General features: G+C 45.5%; 1 protein-coding gene across 2 annotated transcripts in view; it reads left to right on the forward strand.

Moving 5' to 3' along the window:
* Positions 1-20,806, forward strand: part of cacna2d2a (calcium channel, voltage-dependent, alpha 2/delta subunit 2a) — a 159,970-nt gene that overhangs the window by 43,942 nt on the left and 95,222 nt on the right. For both annotated transcript variants that reach the window (XM_076037164.1, XM_076037165.1), the window contains exon 3: positions 339-455. In XM_076037164.1, coding sequence (XP_075893279.1) covers positions 339-455 — 117 coding nt within the window. The remainder of the gene's footprint in view (positions 1-338; positions 456-20,806) is intronic.

A 20,806-nucleotide genomic window follows, 5' to 3' on the forward strand; every position in this document is an offset into this window, starting at 1 on the left:
GGTTGCGGTACCGTTGCCAAGCTTGTTCATTAGGCTGCTTGGTCCAATTCCAGGCGAGTTGATGTTCAGGAGACGCAAGATGTTCAGCCAGCAGCGAGGATCTGCCGGAATTTGCGTTTCTTTAATTTGATCTGGAGCGCCAGGCTGCGGCCGGCGAGCTGTGGCGCTTCAGCCAGCAGGATTTAGGGCTGTGACGGCAGCCTGCCAGCGCGCCGGAAAAACAGCCTGGCCGAGATCAATGGCGTCCCTCCGCTGTGTGACTTCTGTGATTTCGCTAATTGAACAATTAGTTCGGGTGACCTGGTGTTTGACTCCCCCTGCGTGCTCCCTCTTTGCAGATTTACAATGAGAAGAAGAGCCAGTTCCAGATCAAGAGGAACAACCCCAGGGACCTGGTGGAGAGGGTGGCGCAGGACATCTCCAACCTGCTCCACAAGAAGGGCAAGGCGCTGGGGGTAAGACGCCGTGCTGCGCGTTTGCACCACCACACGCATGCAAAAGACACACATGCAGCACAGATGAGTGGGTGTGGTCTGAAGGCTGGTGATTCAAAGCCTTATTCTCAGATTTATTCCTCCGGTTCAATAAACGTCATTGTCCCCTCGTCCGGCTTTATCCTGGACAGACTTTTTTATGAGAGGAGATAATTTCTTCCCCCTTTTTTTGGGGGGGGGGCTCAGTAAGAATAGAAATGATTATCTGTTTGAGCACAATCATTTTCTCATTTAAATTTTTTTTTCTGCTTAATGTCGGAGGGAAATTTTCTGAGAGACGGTGAATAAGAAGTGAGTATTTTTTTTGAGAGGCCATCATCAAGATTTCCTGCATTCTGTGCGCAACTTATTACCATTATTTACTTAGCGCCCATTCTGAGACGGGCCTGCGATTAGCTAGAATTTCACGTCGTTCCCAGTGCGGAACTTCAAATCCCTCAAGAAGCAGAAGAAGAGGAATTGAGGGACAGAGACGGGAACAGGGACACTGAGAAATACACACTTTGAATCGTGCAAAACTTGGGGATGGGAAAGAAGTTCGTGCAAATAAAACCCGCCGCCATCGCCGCTAGAGGTGACGGGATTCAGGGTTTCACCTCCGAACGTGACGATCGCTGGTGACACACTTCCCATAATCAGTTTGCCTGACTCTCGCACCTCCGCCCACGTGAGCGCACGCTGCTGCCAAACACATGCGCCTCCCCGTTTAATCACCGGCTGCTCGTATGAGTCGCGCAACAGACGCAGAAGTAAGAGTGCACGTTGATCTTGAGACATTTGGACGCGCTCGTTGATCAATTTCCACGCCGGGTGTCGAGCTTTTCGGGAAACCTTCCCGCCAGCGAGAGGCTTTGTATGAATTTCATCCCCGTCGCACTTGCACGCACTTTAAGAATCGGTGCGATGGAGGCGGTTTTATACCTTCCTCACATCTGCTGGTGCTCGCATAAGGTCATTCAAACGGCGAATGGGAAAGGGTGAACACGCTTTCTGGTCGCAAATCCATTAAAATTTTTTTGCTCCCATTACGGCCCCTTTGCTTTTGCTTTGCTTTGCTTTGCTTTGGGTGGACGAATTTTTACGTCCTGTTGCACTGCAGACGTGGTCGTGACATCAGCCCAGTTTTGCGTGCGTTGGTGCTTGCCTGTTGCCGCGGCTCAAAGCAGACCGGCAATGAAAGCAATGGAACAGGCACTGGGAACCGTTTTAAAAGGCCACAGTGGAGGGAAAGAATCCCTTCACTCAAAACAAAAGCATAGAGGCGCTTTTATTTATTTAAAAAACCCAAACGCCTTTTGTTTGTGTCAAATTAGAGGCAACAAAGCCTCTCAAGGCAAAAGTTCCATCAGAGGGGCCACACCCCTTTTATTATTTTAGTATTATTTTATTTATTATGCCAGGCAGCGTGCTCGCAGAACAAACAGCACTTAAATTTCACCTAAATTGCCTCTAATAATAAAAAATACAGCACATATTCAGCACCATATTGGCACATTAAAATGATGCTCAAGGATTCTGTGCAAAACAAATTCCACAATTCCAACTAATCAACTCTCGGCTTCAGTCCTAATGTATTCAACAGCGCCCTGGCGCCGCAGTGCCGGTTTTTCACACTGTGCAGCTGCGGAAAGGGGCAAAAAAAAAAAAAAATTCCAGAAAGTGCCTCGTGGGCCTTGCGGGATAAGAAACGCTCGCGCCAAGGAGTCTCTCAAAGACACGCTTAATTCCACTCCGAGCGTCTGCGAAGAAAGAGAAGGTGTTGCCTTGTGTCTCCCGAGGTCATGTGTAGTATTGGATTGGAAACAGCGTTGACCCGCTGTGCTCTACCTCCACCCAAAACCCCCTCCGTCACACACACACACACACACACACACACACACCAGTGACCACCACCACCAGCCTAACCTCCACGGGGCCACGCTGTCACCTCACATCCTGTCTGGCAGATTCACTCAGGAGGGAGGAAATGAGGTGAAAAAAGAGAAAGGCTGGAATGAGAATGTGTCCCCGCGGCGGAGGAAAATCAAGAAAATGATGTTCAGAAATTCATAGATTTCAAAATGAGCAGCAAGTGGGGGGTTGGCGGGCAGCAGAGGGAGGGAGGCAGGGAGGGAGGGAGCAGAGGGCGCAGGGGGACGAGTGGGAGAGTTTACGTTTAAAGAAGGAGAGGAAAAAATGGAGTTGGAGGAAGGGGACGGACGTGATGAATTTGCAAACAGGGGGAGGGAAAAAAAAAAACGGCGGCGGCACAGTGGAGGTCACGGCGGAATACAGACCTCGGCAAACATGCAGCTAACGAGTTAATCTGTTGCATTCCGCCTTTTTTTTTTTATTATTACCTTTCTCCGAGACTAAAAGTTGGAGGAGGCGGGCGAGAGAGAGAGGAAAAAAAAAAAATCACACGGACTTATTATTCATACCGACAGGAAAGTGAAAGCTGTGTCTTAATGCGGTCGGCAGATAAGAGGGTTTCAAACCCGGCGCAGCCTCGGATTGGCAGCGTTTTATATTCCAGCCTGTTTCTGCCCCCCCCGTAATGGTTATTTAGTCCCAAATATTCCCCGCCACACATTTAAATGCGCGCTAGCGTGCCTGCGCACATGCACAGGCCGGCAAGAAGAAATTATTCTTCTGCATCCTATTTAAACACCGCTTGGGGGTGATCCGTTGTAATTCATGTTTATTTTGCTAATGAGAAAACACACACGGAGTCAAAATGTTCAGTTACAGACGTGAAGTGGGGGGCTTTTCGCTGCACTCGGGTGTTTTTAGCTGCTTTAGCCTTAATTCCTTAAATTAGCCGTGCAGTTTTTGCGTGTTTAAAGCGCTTGGTGGTTGAGCTGAGAAAGGGCTTTAATAACAGACGTGGCAAGCGCAGGTTAGCGTGTGTGCGTGCGTGCGTGCGCGTGTGTGTGCAGTTACTGGGTATAAGTAACCAAGGCTGCGTCGTGAGGTTTTGATTTCTCTCGACGGCTCGGGAATTCAACTTGGTTCACGCTGCGAACTTAACGTCCCCCGAAAACGCTAAAAATGGAAACGGCATAAGCTGACTTATTTTTTTTTTTCCTCCTTTTCTTTTTGTTAAAAGCCTCCCCTCCCTGTTTGTTATGTTTCCTCCTATGACTTAATCTCCTCGCTCCTTGTCCCTGTCTGCTCTCCCCCCCCCTTTATTTTTTTTGCCTCCGGCTGCCGACGTCTTCTCCAACAATGATGGCTGCCAGAATTAAAATGTAACGCCGAGCCCTCCAGGCTGACAGACTCCCATGTTGCCGTCAGACGTCCGATAAATCTTTTTTTTTTTTTTTCCCCCCCGTTTGTTTTCCGAGGGGAGTTGAAGTGCCACGTCCTCTGATGTTGAGACGCTGTGGCTTGTCTCTTTTTCTATCTTATGTACCTCGACCCATTCCTGTTATTTATTTTTTTTATCAGTTAAGTTTAGCTGTTCGTTATTTAAAGCGGCGTCCAAATCTGTCCATCCACTTTCCCCTGATTGTCGTGCAGTAATTATGGCAGTTTATTTATTGTTTACATGGCCTCGTAAAATCTGGACCTCTCACGCACGTTGTCGGTCGCTTTCTTTTGATCTAAATTCTGTTATTTTTGCGTACGTCTGCGACGTTGGACAAATTTATTCAAAGCGATGAAATCTGCATACGACCTGCAAAACCTGAATAAATATCAAATTAAACTGAAAGCGCAGGTGCAACTTGAGAGGCCGCGGGTAGAAAACAAAATCTGCTGGTAATTAACTTTTGCGCAGGTGCGTGATCAGAATGTTTCAATGCCAGTTTAAATTATATCATTTTAATTCTTGGAAGTTTGGGAAAATATGATTCTTTAAAAAATCAGTACTAGGAAAGTGCTTGAGTCCTTTCTTATGCACATTTCTGCAGCATATTATAAAATGAAATCTGAAAAATATGAAATAATAAAAGTAACACCAACCAACCTGTCTCCAATAACTACAAATAATCTTCTTAAGCAACATGGGTTTCATCTCCCCCTGTAGCCCCACGAGGGAATCATCCGCCGTGTTTTATTGGAGCAACAGGCTCGCACCTGAGTGATGCTGTGAGAGGGTCTTCCCGACAGCCCCTTTAACCCGGAGCAGCCAGAGTGAAGACCCCCCACCCACCAGCACCACCACCACCCCCGCCCCTCCTGCAGCCTGTCATGTGCGAGGAGCCAAAACGAGCGTGATGGACCACCTGCACTGATCTGAGCACTCCTTCCCTCGCACGTTCCTCTGCAGGACCGCCACAGGGGGGGGGCCGGGGATAGGGGGGTGGGGGGTGAAGCATCCGACGCAGCCGGCCGCCGTCCAGCCGTCAGTCAGGCCGCCGCCGGATTGTTTTCCAGCCTCGGGGAGGAAAAAGACGAGACGGCGACGAGCGACAGACGGAGATTGTGTTTCATTTCCCATCAGCCCCAGCGCTGCAAAACTACCATTGTCATAGCTCTTAATTTCTGATTTCACAGAGGGGACTGGTGGAATAGAGAGGGGACCAAGGTTGGTCTAATCCAATTACACACATCTCAATACAATCCCAATACTACTTATAGGCTGAGGCCCGGCCGCCGCAGGGCTACTCGCCGCTTGATGGATACACGCGCTCGGGCACCGGAGCGTGTTGGCTATTGAAATGGTGGCAGCGGCACGCCGTGGAGTGGAGCCAGGAAGGTAAAAGGATGATGTTCCAGTTTAATATTCCAGGAAAATGTGTGCAAGCGAACGGTTTTTGGACCAAATTTTAATAAATGTAAAAAAAAAAAGCTTCCAGCTGGAGTCTCGACGCGACAGAAGGAAAACACACTGTCGGGCGTTTAAGTTAAACATGCACATCTGTGGTTGACTATTATAGCAGGGAGACGTTGGCGTTGTCAGAGTGATCAATATGATTTATCGTAGGAGGGTTTTTAATATTACACGCAGTTGTACCACGAAAGGCTTCGGCGATGTTTGCCGAGGACTTGTAGCAGCTGCGCGCTTGACGACGCTCCGAGCGATGTAACGCGAAAAAACAAGCGCTATGATGAAGAGTTCGGACGATTTTGACTCGGAGAACGCGTTTGGAATTCAACTCTTCCAAGACCATCTGTTTATTCCTGCGGCTCTTTAATCTGCCTCCACCTGTCACAGCAGAGTATGGAGGGCGGGATTAAGTTCTATACGTTATTGTTACACAACCAGATTCATTTCCACATGGGCGCTTGCGGAAGGTAGGCAGTGATTTGTGGCCGGCTGTAAACACGAGGCTAAATATGAGGTTATCTCGAGATTTGTTGAGTTATTTGGGTGATGAATCATTAATATTTCACAACCTTTGTAACAAATCAGTTTAAATAGATACTTTGGCAGCGTTTTTTTTCGCTAGCTTGTAGTGGTCTCTTGATGCTCAGTGTTGCATGTAGAGGACAAGGAAGGACGTTTTGATTTTACTCTCGTCAAAATGCACGTTTCTACTGACCTTTTCACATTCCTGTTGACTTCTTTGTGTCCTCAACCAGAAATTAGTAGTAAAAACGAAGCAGGAGCGGTTTCCCTTCCTTTCCACTAGAGTGGGCAAACCTTGACCTTGATATGTTGCCTCGTCGGCCGGTTGCCAAATCTTGCACGAGAAGTGACTTTTTGAGTCGCCGCAAGTTGGAAGGAAAACGTAAAGGAAATGAAAGCGAAAGGGCATAAACGCTGGACGGGTGCCTCTGGCGGGACTGACGGAGATGCTCCGCGACGTCGCAGTCATGGCACTGACCACCGTCGTGCGTTTGAAGGTTCGGACCAGACGGCGAAAGCGGGCCTGACAGGCTTTAATCAGCTGCGCTTGCGTGGGATTTTGTCTCTCGCCGAGCGTGGAAACCAAGAAGACGCGGCGGCGGGGGAGGGGACGGCGGGCCGCTGCGAGTCACCTGTCATCTGGTCACTCCCCTTTCATAATTCGCCCGGACAGACGGGGGTGCGTGGCCGGCCCGGCCCGGCCCTGGGCGGCGGCGCGCTGCCAGGAGGGACGGGAGCGTGCGTTTGCGCCGGCGCCGGCATTTGGCGAGCGTTTGGATCTGGTCGCCGGTGAACTCTGCGACCTGTTGACACCCGGCTAATCTGCCATCAATCAATCAATCAATAATAAACAAAAACAAAACAACAACAAGACAATACAGGAAAAAAAATCAATCTGACGCTTCAGTCTTTACACAGGGGCCAATAGATTCTATTCATTGATGTTGTTTCTTATCTTATTTTGACAGCTTGGGTGACAGAAACATGAATTATCGCTTCTCTCTGTACCACTGCAGCACTCGGCTTTGAATTAGCCTTTCAGGGCAAACTCAACAAGTGGTTAAATTCAAGTTATAATGATCATAATAATGATAATAGTCATAAAACATGCTCAAGGGCCCCCTTTGTACGTACATTTGTCATAAGGAGGACCCAGACTGTGATTTGGCAGCCTCTTAATCTGCATTTCAATAGGTCACACTTGTTTGTTCCTGGCAGGCCAAGAGGAAGCAAGAAATCAACAGTTTAATTGTTGTTGCTCCTTGGAATGTTTGGCTGATGGCTGCAGACGTCATCCCAGTCGAATCTCAGATGCCTCGGTGACTGGCTTTAATTGAACACGCATCCGGCACAAACAGCCAATTTATTACGGCTAAATTTAGCCCGTCTACTTTTAAAGGGGCCCCAGCCTCTTGACTCAGACTCCCATCGCTCGCGATCACAGACCACTGGAGCGCTTGCGATAAAAATTGAGGGCTGGACTTGTTTGCCGTTCATGTTTTGTAACGTGCGTATGCTGTATGTGCCCCTTAGCCTTCATTATAGAAGATAAAGCAAAGAAAATATAGTAAACACCACTGCATTTTTTGCAAGTTATTGCTCACAATAATTTCAATTTGAGACAGTCATGCCCGTAACGTCTAAGTTACAGCTAAGGCCATTTGAGCCATTAATTAGTATTAATGTAATGCGCAAAGCGTGTGCATTGCTGCAGGCATGATATAGATTACATGACAAAATGTGACATGATCTTTTAGAAGGAAAGTGTCTCGTTCACCTGCGGGTAATAAGTGCAGTATTACCTCTCCATTACATCTCTCCTGCACTCCACTCTTCACATGTTAAGACAGAGGTCTTAAAAACTCACACACAGCAGCAGTCTATTCTGCCCCTTCCAGTCCTCTGTTTAAGCTCAACATTAGTCCTGGTTTGGACCAAACTGATAGGCTCGGACATGCCGCTTCCACACAACTTGACTCATCGTTCATTTGTGTAAAGGTCGGAAGATTTTCAGCCCTGGTGGCATGACACGGTACTGCAGGACCTGACAGGCGACGTCTTTGTCAACATCAAGGCTGCTGTCCCCCTCCACATTCCGTTCACGTACGCAGCAAATATCGTCGCCGCATTTTACAAATGGCACCTTTTAAGGATGTGCCAGGTTTTCTAAATCACTTGAAGTTTCTGTCATTCCCAACAGCAGCAGCTGGTGTGCACACAATGAATTACACCACCGGTAGCAAGTGATTATGTCCCTTCTGTTGGTGTGAAGTGTTGACAAATGGAGGAGTTGCCTCACTTTCAGAGGGGGTGAGTTTCCCCTGCCGGCCCCCCCCCCCTCCCCTTGGCTCCTCGCCTTCACCTCGCCAAAGTGAAATTTTATACAAGCGAACCTGATGGGAATCATCATCACAACCATCATTGGGTATGTACATGTACATATACATATACATACATATATATATATTGAATGACATATATATATTATTTTGACTCGGCTCGCACAGTGGTGGCCCGTTAATACAACCTTGATGGATCTGGCACTTAGATTTTTGCACCTTATTTTTTTCATGCCAGCCTATCATTTCTCTGATGTCAGTGGTGAAAGTCCAATCCAGCTCTCATCATAGCATTAAAATGGGATCCATGCACTTGCTGTTAACCTCCCTGAGGCGCAGCGATGCCTCTCTGTAATGGCGTGCAACCCGCGGTATGGCTTGTGTTAATTTAGGGAGCTTAATGAATTACAAGGACTTGGTAATGAGTCTGCCTGAACAGTGCTGTGGGGAGGTCAGATGGTTTGAATAACTAATGAACCCAATCACCAGTCGGAACTTTAACATGCGTTAATGCGTTTTGCATGCGGCACCACCAACGACGCGGCTACATGGTAGCAGCCCGGCCTGCCGCCCCTCCCCCCCGCTGTCAGCGCCGCCATCCTGGCCACCGCGGCGAAAACGGAACAAAGTAATTTGGTTCCTATTACTTGTAGGCTCTTATAACTCCAGGTCCCATCAGGGAAGAACATGGGAAGTAGGCCGAGCTCCACTTGGGTAAAAATAGAAGAGAAAACTTTCCAACTTTGCAGCCCTCACCGATGGCCAAGAGCGTATCAAATTTCCGTGAGCGTGTAGAAGTTTCATCAGGTTCCTGAGGACACCCGTTGCAGCACTTGATGTCCTGGACCTGGGCCTTTTTCCCAATCAAGTGTTTAAAAGGGGGGAGGAAAAAAAATTGGAATGGAATTTCTTTGCTCGATTTAAATGAAGAGAAGCACAAATGTTTTCTAGCACCTGTTAAAATGTAGCTTTAGATATAAACCAACCAACGTTTACATTCTTTTGGATAGTTTTTGCACCTTATGTATGAACAAATGACTACATCAAATTTTGTAGAGAGCCCTTAATAAATTGCCCGAAGGCATTAGAATTTATCTTTGCAATAGCCTCTGCGTGTAATTGATTGAGTTTTATTTGTTTGCCCTGAAAGTTAAAGAAAAGCAGGAAAAAGAAAAATACAATGATTGTGCATGAGAGGAGGTCCAGAGTGCTGAAACGCACTCCGTCCCTTCCTTACAACAACTGATTAAAACATAGAATAATAGAACAGATTGGAAACGGAACACAAACAAACATGGGAAACAACAAAAAATTAAATGACAATAGATAAACAAATAAGCAGTAATGGGTGAAATAGGTGCATCAGAGATGTTTTTGAAGTGTGATTTGAAGGTTGTTAACGAAGTTTTCAACTTTGACAAACCTCATCTTTAGGACAATGTTTAATTTGAAAAGTTGCTAATATCATGTTGCTTCTATTGAACACTTCACCGCAAACACAAAAGTTCATTATGAAAAAGTTTAAAAAAACAAACAAAAAAACGAATTAAAGTGTCACATTGGGGAATTATCGGAGCTGTTGGATTACAGGTTAGACAGCCTCGTGTTCTTGCGATCGGGGAATAAGTGCAGAACTTTTCAAGCCAAGTGCCTGCGGTGCCAGTGGAAAGTGCTCGGCCCGAGTTCAGCCGACAGACAGGTGTTGATTTCCAAATGTGCACCTGTGAGGCGGACGGCGTCCCTCAACCAAGGGCAAGTAACATTCCGAGATCTCCTCTCTTTTTTTTTTTTTTTCTAGTCATAAACACAGTAATTATGCATGTGTGCAGAGACTGTGTCCCGTGGACATGCGCACACACACGCACACACTCACACAACCTGAATCTCACATCCCCTCCCTTAATCTCCTCCCCAATCCCCCAGCCCCTGTCATTCAGATCTATGAACTTCCATTAGCAACCATCTGTTACTACCTGCAGCTACGCTACCATGCTTCCTACTAGATATGAGTGGATGCGCTCACCTCACTGAAGGGTCGGCTAACTTCCTCCAGACGCCTGGAGGGACTTTGCTGGAAGCGCGGCCCGTTCGACCTTGAGACACGTCGTCGTCGTCGTCGTCGCCAGCTCCCGCGTCGCGCTTGAGAGGGCCGGTAGGGCGGCGTGTAGACGCACACGTCGGGTTTTTCAAAAAATTTGCATGTGTCGTGAATTGGAAACTCTAAATTGACCGTGGTTGTGTGTGTGTGTGAGTTTGAATAGTTGTTTGTCTTCATATGTCTCTTATGTGGCCCTGCGGTGAACTGGTGACTTGTCCAGGGTGCCACCCTGCCTTCGCCCTATGACAGCTGGGAGAGGCTCCAGCAGACCTCCACAACTCTGAGCGCAGGACAAAGCGGGTATTGAAAATGGATGGATGGATATTTGTGTGCGTTCGGTTTTCTTTGTGTGACTTTTCTTTGGCCCGGTGCACAATTATTCATTAGAGCGACAATGCAGGTTCCAGGCAGGAAGTGTGGAGGAGGCGGGGACGTTGATTCAGCATCCAATTATGTGTCCTACTCTGGAGAGAGGGTGTGGCGGCGGCAGCGGCGCCGATGAGCTCGAACGCCGCCTCTGTTTTAAGCAACTTGTTCACGTCGCGGCGGCATCTGCTTCACTCCCTCATTTCCCCGTCGGTGGGAGACAAATGAATGGAAATGACTGCTTTGTGCTTTATTCAGCCGTCTCGCCGAGCTGCATAAAACATACATTTCCTGCTCTTCCATGTGCGCTGTCTATTTTTTCCCCCTTTTCTTCTGTGTGTCAGTGGAGAACAGAAAGAGGAGCAGAGATGGAGCCATTTGAATTAGGAAACACTTTGGTAAAATGTAGGCAATCTTTTTTGTTGTTGTTGTTGTTGTTGTTGCTGCTGCTGCTGCTGCTGCTGCCACCGCCGCTGCCCCCATTTTCGATTGCCAGGCACTTCGCTCGTCTTTCCGTTTTTTTTCCCCTTTTTTTTCCTAGAGGGCACAATTGAAGATTATTTTTTATAAAGAGGGTTTTGATTTGAAAAAAAAAAAAAAAGAAAAGAAAAAAATAGGGCCTCAGTGGTGAAGTATAAAATCTGGCATTGTGGGGTGAAAAAAACAGAAGTGCCACGTCCTGAAAAATAATGACGCGAAAACAAACAGAAAATCTTACCCTGGGTGTTAAAAATCCCAAAGCGTGGTCATCAGCTTTTCTCCACAACTCCCTTTTCTAGATCGGTTTGAGAAAAAAAAAAAACAGCCTCCCCTAAAATGTCATCACGGTTTGGCATTAAATCCACCCCACCTCTAATCCCCAAGCCCTCCACCCAATCAACCTCCACCTCATCCTGCCGGTTATCCTGTAGCTCCATCTTATCAGCACCATCGCAGAGGACCTACACAGCCGAATGGTTCTTATGGGAACAAAGATGGAAAGTTTTGACTTTAATACCCAGCATTTCTTCTAATGTATCTTGTAATAAAGTAAAGCTTGTTTTTAGCAAATAAAAAGTAAAATTACACATTGCTTATATTATATTTTGAATGACCTTTTTAAAATTCCTGGTCTTTGTTTTGCATTGCTAATGCCAACGGAGCGGCACAACTAAATTCAGAAGAAAACAGAATTGTTAGCCATCTCTTTTCAGCCTTCACCAAAAAAAAACAACAACATAAAAATTCATGTTTAACTTCCTGCCAAAACTGACTTAACTTTGATGAAGCTTCTGCTTGTTTTTGAGCAGACCAAACAGAGGTGGTTTCAGAGTGGAGGGTGGACACCTGGCTGGGAAAGGTGCCCTTTGTGGCATTGTGGAATTTGGAAATGTGAAACTGGAAAGTGGAGGAGCAAACAAAAAAGAAAAATCCACTGGCAGGATGGAGATACACAGTGTTGTCGGTGCAGGGACTTTTCCCTAATCTGGGACCTTTACGATGGTTTTTCTGGGTGATTTGGTGTTTCTGAGCAACAAGTCCTTTTTATAAACCTAATCAAGAGCGGGAGGCTTGATGTTGATTGTAGGTGAAGGTGCTGTTGGTGGCGAGGTGAATAATCCCCGCCTTGATTCTCGTGAGACGGAAGATTGGCTTTTCCTTGAGGCGCCTCTCCTCCCTTCCCTCCCCGTAGCGGAACGGACAGGGCAAATATGGGCCTCGTGCCATTAAGAGGCAGCTGTTAGCTACTGATGGAATGCGTGATCGCGAGCGCTGGGCTGTTTTCACAGTGGGACGTCTCACGTAATCAGCCACGCACAAAAGGAAACATCAGATTTATGCATATCGACGGTTCTGATTTGATGTTTTGCACACGTAAAATAAAATTACATTTCAACGCCGTCCGGTTTCCCAGACGCAGCCGCCTCAAATCACTTCTGCTACATCGAGGTTAGGGACTTTGATTATATATATTTTCTATATATGATTATATGTTAGTGCAGCCTGCATTCTGGACAAGGAAGGATTTAAGCATCACGTCAATGTGCAGGCCATTAAAATAGTCAATGCCATATTTCAGAGAATGCATCAACCATCACGTTGACTTTCCTTCTGGATTTCTTCTCAATATTTTTGGAAAATGCTCAATAAGTTGCGTCCTGTATGCTTGTACTGCTCCCATAGAGTTAAACAGTAGAGTTTGTTCCAGTTCGCACCCACCTGGGGTATCCTGTATGTCGCGGACACAGCCAAAGCCTCTTGTCTAAACAGCACGAGCGTGAGGAATGTTCAGATATGACATGTTTAGTTTCAAGGCCCTTCACAAGAGAAATGACAACGCGGTTATGTCGTGACACTCCGAAGAAGGAAAAAGTGACTGGTCTCTTCTTCAGTGATGATGATGATCTCCATCACCATCGTCCTCGTTTACAGGTGTCGCTGCTTAATGTGACATGACTGAGCAGCGACCAGTGAGCCGTCAGCCAAAGACAAGTCAGCCTGTCAGCCAAACGGCTGTGACGTCTTTCAGCCCAACTGTCATGGTTGCATAATGCAAAATGTGTCAGTGTTGAGGGGAAAATAAATATATGTATATATATATATATGTATATATATATATGTATGTGTGTGTGTGTGTGTATATGTATATATATATATATATATATGCACATATACACATGTATACATATATATATGTATATGTATATATATATATATATATACACACACACACATATATATATATGTATATATAAATATATACATATATATATGTATATGTATATATGCATATACAGTACATACATAGGTATATAGACATAAATATATGTCTATATATACGATGGATAGATATATGTATATATGTACATATGTATGTGCATGTATATACAGTATATATATGTATGAATACTTTTATAAGTAATTTAGATGGTTTTTTTTTCTTTCGTTTGCAACAGCGGTAATTGTATGCTGCCACCACACGTGTATCATTTTGGCACGACAAGTGAAGACGGCGCCTTGAAAGAAACATAATACAAGTCTTTCTTCAGGGTTGAAAGTCAAAAGTTGGGAGTCTGTGTGTGCAGCTGACAAACCCAGCCGCACAAAATGCAGGGAAAGTGTCCAAAAACTGGCTCCAGCGTGCTGCTCTTCTTCTGTGGGAGTGAAGAGAAAGTGCCTGGGGTAAGAGGATAGATCCATTCTTTGCAGAGCTAACAGAGCTTTGGCACTTAAGCTTGACCACCACTGGAATGATCCAAGAAATCAATTCACGGGCCCACTAGATCTTGCAGAACAGCTCAGTTTCAGCGGAGGAGCTGAGCCTTATTGCGGCGCCGGGGCCAAGAAGTGCTCTTCACGGACAGAAAAAAAAAGAAAGAGCCGCAGCTGCACGTGCGCCGATGTCAGGCTGCGGGGAATGAAAAAGAAAAAACGGAAAGAAAAAAAAAAAGAGAAAAAGTTTGAAAGTGGAAGCGCAAGAGAGAGAGGATCGCAGAGGTCGCGAGGTTCGTATCCTTCGCAGGAGGAATGACTTTACCTTGTCTGTACCGCTCCAGCGCCGCTGTTGTTTAAACATTCCCATCATGGCTAATGTACACAATCCCCGACACGCGTCCCTGCAGAGTTAAGGACGCTCATGCTGAGAGGCCGAGGGAACCGTAGGTCAGATTGCCTTTTATTTCGCTCTTCCATCAGAGCAAGCACTTAATCTCTGCCCGGCCCGGCCTTCCTTATCTGGGCGGCTGCCACCCACCCCGAGCCCTCGCGCAGCCATCTCGGTTCTCCTTGGCTGCAGATTGAATTATTCTCCCCATTCCATCGCTTCTGAGTTTGCATTCGTCCGCGGCCCACTGTCACTTCTCCTCTGTTGTGTTTGTCCCCTAAGTGGAAGCCATTCGGAGTCTGTCTTGGCTTGTTGCGCCGTCTCATATCAGCTGTGGCGGCCGGCCCGGCGTATGTTGGTTATGCGAAAAAAAAAAAAAAGAAAAAAAAAATGGAGGAGGAGGAGGGGAGGGGATTTTGCCTGGGCGAAAAGGCCGGGAGCTCTCCTGGCAGCGATGTTTTCGACGGGCCGTGTTTGTGTACACGCCAGATTTCCCCGCGGGGGCATCCACACGTTACACCAAGGACTTTCAGGTGACTTCCAAAGTGACGTCTGCTGAAGTTTCCTGCATTTTTAAATATGCATTCATACATATATATACACACACACACACACTCACACACACACACACACACACACACACACACACACACACACACACACACATATGTGCGTGCAACAGTGTCCTAAGCGTTTGCAGCATTGCACTTACTGCACAGAAGTATGCAAATTTTTGAAACAAAAAACAACTGTGCTTTAATGTAGTTTATTTACATAGTTTAGACGAAGTTTAGCTTATCTGTAATCACATTAATTAACCTGTACATTGAGTTAAAAGAATAAATAATAACCTTGTTACTGTGCATGACTTGAATAATTCATGAACTGCAGCTCACACTGCAGGGCAGGGAAACATACTGCTAATGCTTTTGACTCGCCGACTTTTCCCCAAATGCACCTTGAACATATCCACATTATAACCTTATATATGACACACCTGGCACCTTTAAACTGGGAATCGTCCCATGTCCGTGGCGAAGGTGGTGCTTTTGAAGTCTTTGCTTCGTCGTGGTACCTGCACTAACGGGATTTCTATCATGCCCTTTCTTGCAACCTCAGGAATGTATTTTGTTTTACCACCCTGTGTGTGTGCATTTGCATACCGTAATTGTTCTTTTATCGTCCAGGTTGGGTGAGTGTCTTCAGGACGCTGTCTTGACACCGCACCCCCTCTCTGGTGACGTTTTTGCTTGCTGTTTTTCCCCAGCCCTATGTTACCCTACATCGACTCTCATTGGTACACTTTCCCATCCTACTGCACTGTTGAAGCTAGTTATACTCAATTTTATTTCATTTTTTTTAAAGGAATTTGTGAACACCTAAAGTTTGTGGAACTCTCTGGAGGTGAAAGTGGTTTAGTCCTGCTTTGTCAACCCAGTATTGTGAAAGCCAAATAAAAACCTTGTTTATTTAAAGAGTAAAAAGATCAGTGGAGGAACTCAATTTACGAGAAAAGATCACCTCAGCAACGACAAAGAAGCTTCGCTAAATATCTGGATGTAAACTGTTGCATCCGTCCAGGTCTTCTCCTCTGGGGTGCGAGTGAGATGTTTGGACTTTGCTTCCCAACGCTTCACATCGTGTCCATTTTTCACCGCCGGCGGTTCTTACGACTCAAAGACTCGTGGCCGTCTCCTGTGTACTCTCCGGTCCTCAGGAGTTTCCACTTCATGCTGTCAACACCGGTTCCTTTGCCTTCTGCTTCCTGCCACACCGCGCTGCGCTTTGACAGCCCGTCATAAGATAATGACCCGACGTTTCTCATGATTGGCAGGTGTTTTTCCTCACAGGCCAGTCACACGTTGCAGTTGTTTTTCCCTTTATTTATTTATTTTTTGTGACTTGTGTGTTGCTAACAAAAACAGCCCAAAAAAAAAAAAAAAAAAAAAATACATCCAATTTGTTTGTTTATCGCCCGTTTCGCTCATAAGGTGTTTGAGAAATGCAGGCTGTATTTTCAACCGGGTGGTGGCAGTGAGACGGTGAGACGGAGCGCAGGACCCCGCTGTCCTCTGCCGAGTGACTGACGGAGAGACGCAGGAAAGGAAGATAGGAGCCTGGCCAGAGGCAGCGGGTGAAGGGTGTGTGTGTGTGTGTGTGTGTGTGTGTGTGTGTGTGTGTGGTTGTTGTTGTTGTGGCATTCTGAGGACCAGAGTACATTTTTAACCAGCTGAGTGAAGAAGCAGTTCACCTTTAGGGAAAATTAAGCCCTCGCAAAGACAGATAGATGTGTTTGCGTGTGTGTGTACGTGTGTACGTGTGTACGTGTGTGTGGCTGAAGCGTGGTGTGTCTTTTGGAGACAGTTGGAAGGAATCTTAAATAGTGACCTTGGAATCTCACCTCCATGATAATAATTATCTTATTCTCTCGCTCTGCTCTGTCTGTATGCCTCTCTCTCTCTCTCTCTCTCTCTCTCTCTCTGTCTCTCCCTCTCCCTCTCACTCTCTTGCTTTGGGTGTCATGTGGTCTTTTTGCTCCGGTAATCTAGGCGACCTTAGATAAAAGCAACCTGGCTCTTCTCCTCTTTGATGGGCATTAATCCCCCGTCATTGATTACAAACTCGGCGGCTGAGATTCAGCTTAGCTCAATAAGCTCCCACCGTTTGACCCTCCCTCCACGCAAATACTGCACCATTTATAGTAATGAGGAACAAATACTGCACTCACACACCTACGCTGTGCATTTTAGCCAGACAACCCTCCAGGGTTTCAAAATGAAAAAAATCTTTCATTTTTCTGCTCAGTTCATACTGATTTCTGTGTTTTATTCTCAAATGATACACTTTTGTTTCATTAATACCTTTTGCTAAAAATATTACTCTGATATTTTCAATTTGTTCTACTGAATTGCACACACAGAGAGGAGGTTGATGACTGGGCTGCAGCTCACAAGTGGTTCAATAGTTAATGAATCTGTTGACTATCAAAAAAAGTTAATTGAGTAAGTGAATTTTGAAGTGCACTCAATGGCTCCTGTTCAGCCACCAGATTTGAAGTAAGTAATGGCATGTGGCAAGTGACGACAATAAACTTGATACGCAATCATAATAATAATGCACATGAGGCTCTGTGTCATCAGATTGTTTGCTGTCTGTCTCTCACCTTTTCTTATCGACTGCTTCTGGACATCAGATCCTCTACGAAGTCTGTTTTGGCAGTCGCGCCTCTTCGGTCAGTGTGTGATTGGCACTCATGGGGTTTGACGGTAGTTGTGGTTCCTTCCACTCTGACGCTGAGCAACAACACTTGTTGCCCAGGCAACCTCTCCTTTAAAACCAATCACGTCCATGACAGCACTGAGACTGAGTACACCAGAGCATTAATCTTAATTTCTTACAGTGGAGCTGCAACTACCATGATCACTTTTGCTGTCAGCCTGTTTGGAATGAATCAAACAATTATTTAATGTCTCTTAGTAAGCTGTCATCTTTTTCTTTAGCGCAAACAGAATCGATTTATTAAATTTGGTAAAGTGGCAAAAATAGTTTCTTAGCACATTCAGCATGCGCTAAGAAACAATAAAAACCACAACACATGACCTGAAAATACAGATTTTTTTTTACTAATAAGTGTTTTGGCTTCATCTCTTAAAAAGATGGATGACAGGGTTGGAGAGCCAAACGAGCATTAGCAACAGCAGCCCCATCTCGCAAGCTAGCCACAAGATGAATCTGCGTTGTCAGTGTTTAGAAGTCCATAATGTTATTGTTTCGAATGTTCAGATGTGCTCCAGTAGCATGTGGACGCCCTGCTTCACAAACGTTGCGCTTTGTCCATTTTGGAGCTGCGTCGAAGGTGGAAAAACTCTCATCCATTTTGGACGTTCAGGTACCCTGCGTCAACATTCGGCCATGTTTTGCTCAGCTGTGCTAGCCGGTCACTCCTGCTGAGCTGTCAGAGATAGGGAGGAAGACAGATGGCTCGGCCCTCCGCTGCTTCTATCGGCTCTGTCGGCTCCAGACAAAATGTTTACTTCAGCTCCGCCGCATTATGCACGTAGGCACGACGTGACCGGCTAATTATTGACCGCTAATTTCATTGGCGACTAATTTTTACATTGATTTTCTTCTCTTTTTTTTTTTTTCTACCACCACATCGATAAATGGTTGCGGCCCGACTCCATTGATCTCGCTTCATTGCCCGTCGAGCCTTTGGAGGCGTTTCAGGGTCCTTTAGTTTGACGAGACTACCTGCTCCTCCATCCTCTCACTCCGTCACCTTGCCACGTGTGGCACATAGCGGAAGGGATGGAGGGAGGAGGTGGTGGCAGGGGGTGGGGGGGTGGCGGAGAAGAAGGAGGAGGAGGCCTGCGATCGATGGCGGGCCTGCACACATGGAGACGGGCAGCTGGCTGAATCGGAGCGATCGATCAGCCACAGAGCGTTTGCTCTGCCAGACTGCTGGGCCTTTGTGGAAGAAGATTATTTCTAAATTATTACAGGAGGCAGATGCTTGTCAGAAGATGCTCTCTGTCAAGGTTAGACGACTGCTCGGCTGCTGCCTCTCACCGCCACTCTTCGGCTCACACTCTTGTTTCCTGCGTTCGTCGGCTTTGGGTTCCACCGTTTCTCTTGCAGCTTTTTTTCTTTTTTTGCTGCTTCTCCACAGTTCAGTTTTCGGATCGCGTGGTTTCCTCCGGTTGTCATCCAGCCTCGACAGTTTCCTTGAATGTTTTTGCTCATCACGGCCGATGCGCGCGGCGGCCATGGGCAAAAAACGGGAAACAACAGAAAATGTAATTTGGCAAATTGATTTCATAAACACGCGATATGAACAACACGACTTAATCTTTGGCCAGTGTTGCTCTATCACAATAAAAGCAGCAGGCAACAACCGCGTTGAAGCTTTTCTGGAAAGTCATTTCGTTCCGTTCTCGTTCTGTCTCGTACAATTTGGATAAGTTGTTTCATTATGCTGCGTTGCCGACTACTCCCACTCTACAAAAAATAGATGTGAGGTGGATTGCTCTTTGTGTTGCCTGAGTGCCACATATGAGCACATCATGTTTTTTTTCTTTTTCATTTTCTTTTAAATGACACGTTTTTAGTTCTGCATCCTGGGCTTTGCCTCTTTGTTCCGTCCTGAGCACTGCTCAGCTCAGGTGCTGAAAAATGTTCAATTAAAAAAAAAAGGAGGGGAAAAAAAAACATTGATCAAAAATAATGACACACGCAGGGGTGCTTGTAATTTTCAAGAACCAATTGATATTCATAGGTTTTTGTTTTTGTTTGTTTTATGACTGCAAAGAAAGATGCAAAAAGATTTTTTTTTTTTTTAAATAACAAAACCAAATGTGGAAGAGTAATTCCATGACACACTGATTTTATATGTCTTGACATGCTTGAATTTCAATGCAGCCCCTCCACCTCCACACCCCCCGTCCACACCTCCATCTTCTCCCATCTGTGCTCTTGTCAGATGACATATCAGGGCAGGAGGGAGTAACAGGATGAATTTCCTTTATAGATTTAGACACTGCAGTCGTCTTAAAAGTCAGTTAAGATCGGTGCACCGATCAATTAATTCCATGTTTAACAAAAATGTCCCTTTCCTTATCAGCTTCTTTTTTTTAAAGCAGGTTGAAACAAACAGCGTGGTGTTGCTCTATTAAATGAGAATTGAAGCCTTGATGTTTCCTATCTCAGCCATAACAGTTATAGTTGGTGTAGTTTGAAGAATATCTCATAGTTGAAGTCACAATGGATTTTTTTTTTTTCAAAAAAAGAAACAGTTTGGAATGTAATTCGCATAGAAAAAGTTTGGGCTGCTGTTTTCTGCCTTTTTCAAAAACAGCGCTAATGAGCAAACTGTTGGATGGAAAAGGGTTTGCTGGATTAACCCTCAGGTGTAGTGAATGTTAAACTCACAAGATTAGCTGCATTAGATTAATATCACTTTGTTTTTGTTTAAGAGCAGCCAATGCAAGTCAATGGCCAATGCTAGCTTACCTGCACGACTCGTTACAACTTGTCCAGTGCTTGGTAGCATTTCCCGAAATCCTTGAAAACACTGCACTTTTGCTTTTAAAGCGACTTTTTTTTTTAGTGACATTTTTATGAAAAATTCCCCTCCTGTGTGTTTGCTGCGGAAGGTTGCCAGTAAGAAAATGTAATCATCAGTTTGTAATTGATTTGTAATTGCTCTAGCTGAAAAGAAAAATAGCTACCCTACCTACTGCAAGCTGTCATGTGTATCTGTGGTGTTGAACATTTATTGTGGGTTGGTGAGTGCAGTCAGTCGCTATACGTTCATGAAAAAAAAAAAAAACCTATACATCACATATTGGCAGTCTCTCTGGTGACTTAGGAGCTCAGAAAAATCCAGAACACTCTATCATCATCGGACAGACATGGAAGGAAAGCTGTGGGATTATTTTCTTAGACAAGACTGAGAGGAGAGTTTATAATGAAAAAGGATGATTGGACTTAAATTTTCCACAATTACTTGGAAGAGGCCTCTGGAAACTGTGCTCCCCAAATAATTACCAGACTATTTTTTGCTGCAACCCGCCCATGATGTATGGATAAATGTTTTTACATAACTGGTTATTATTAGCTAGCACTTTGGAACAGCCATCTGTCTGAGAGTGT

Source organism: Nelusetta ayraudi, unplaced genomic scaffold (assembly GCF_046127955.1).
Source record: "Nelusetta ayraudi isolate G7.1 ecotype Tasmania unplaced genomic scaffold, CSIRO-AGI_Nayr_v1 ptg000050l, whole genome shotgun sequence".
NCBI classification, from domain to species: Eukaryota; Metazoa; Chordata; class Actinopteri; order Tetraodontiformes; family Monacanthidae; genus Nelusetta; species Nelusetta ayraudi.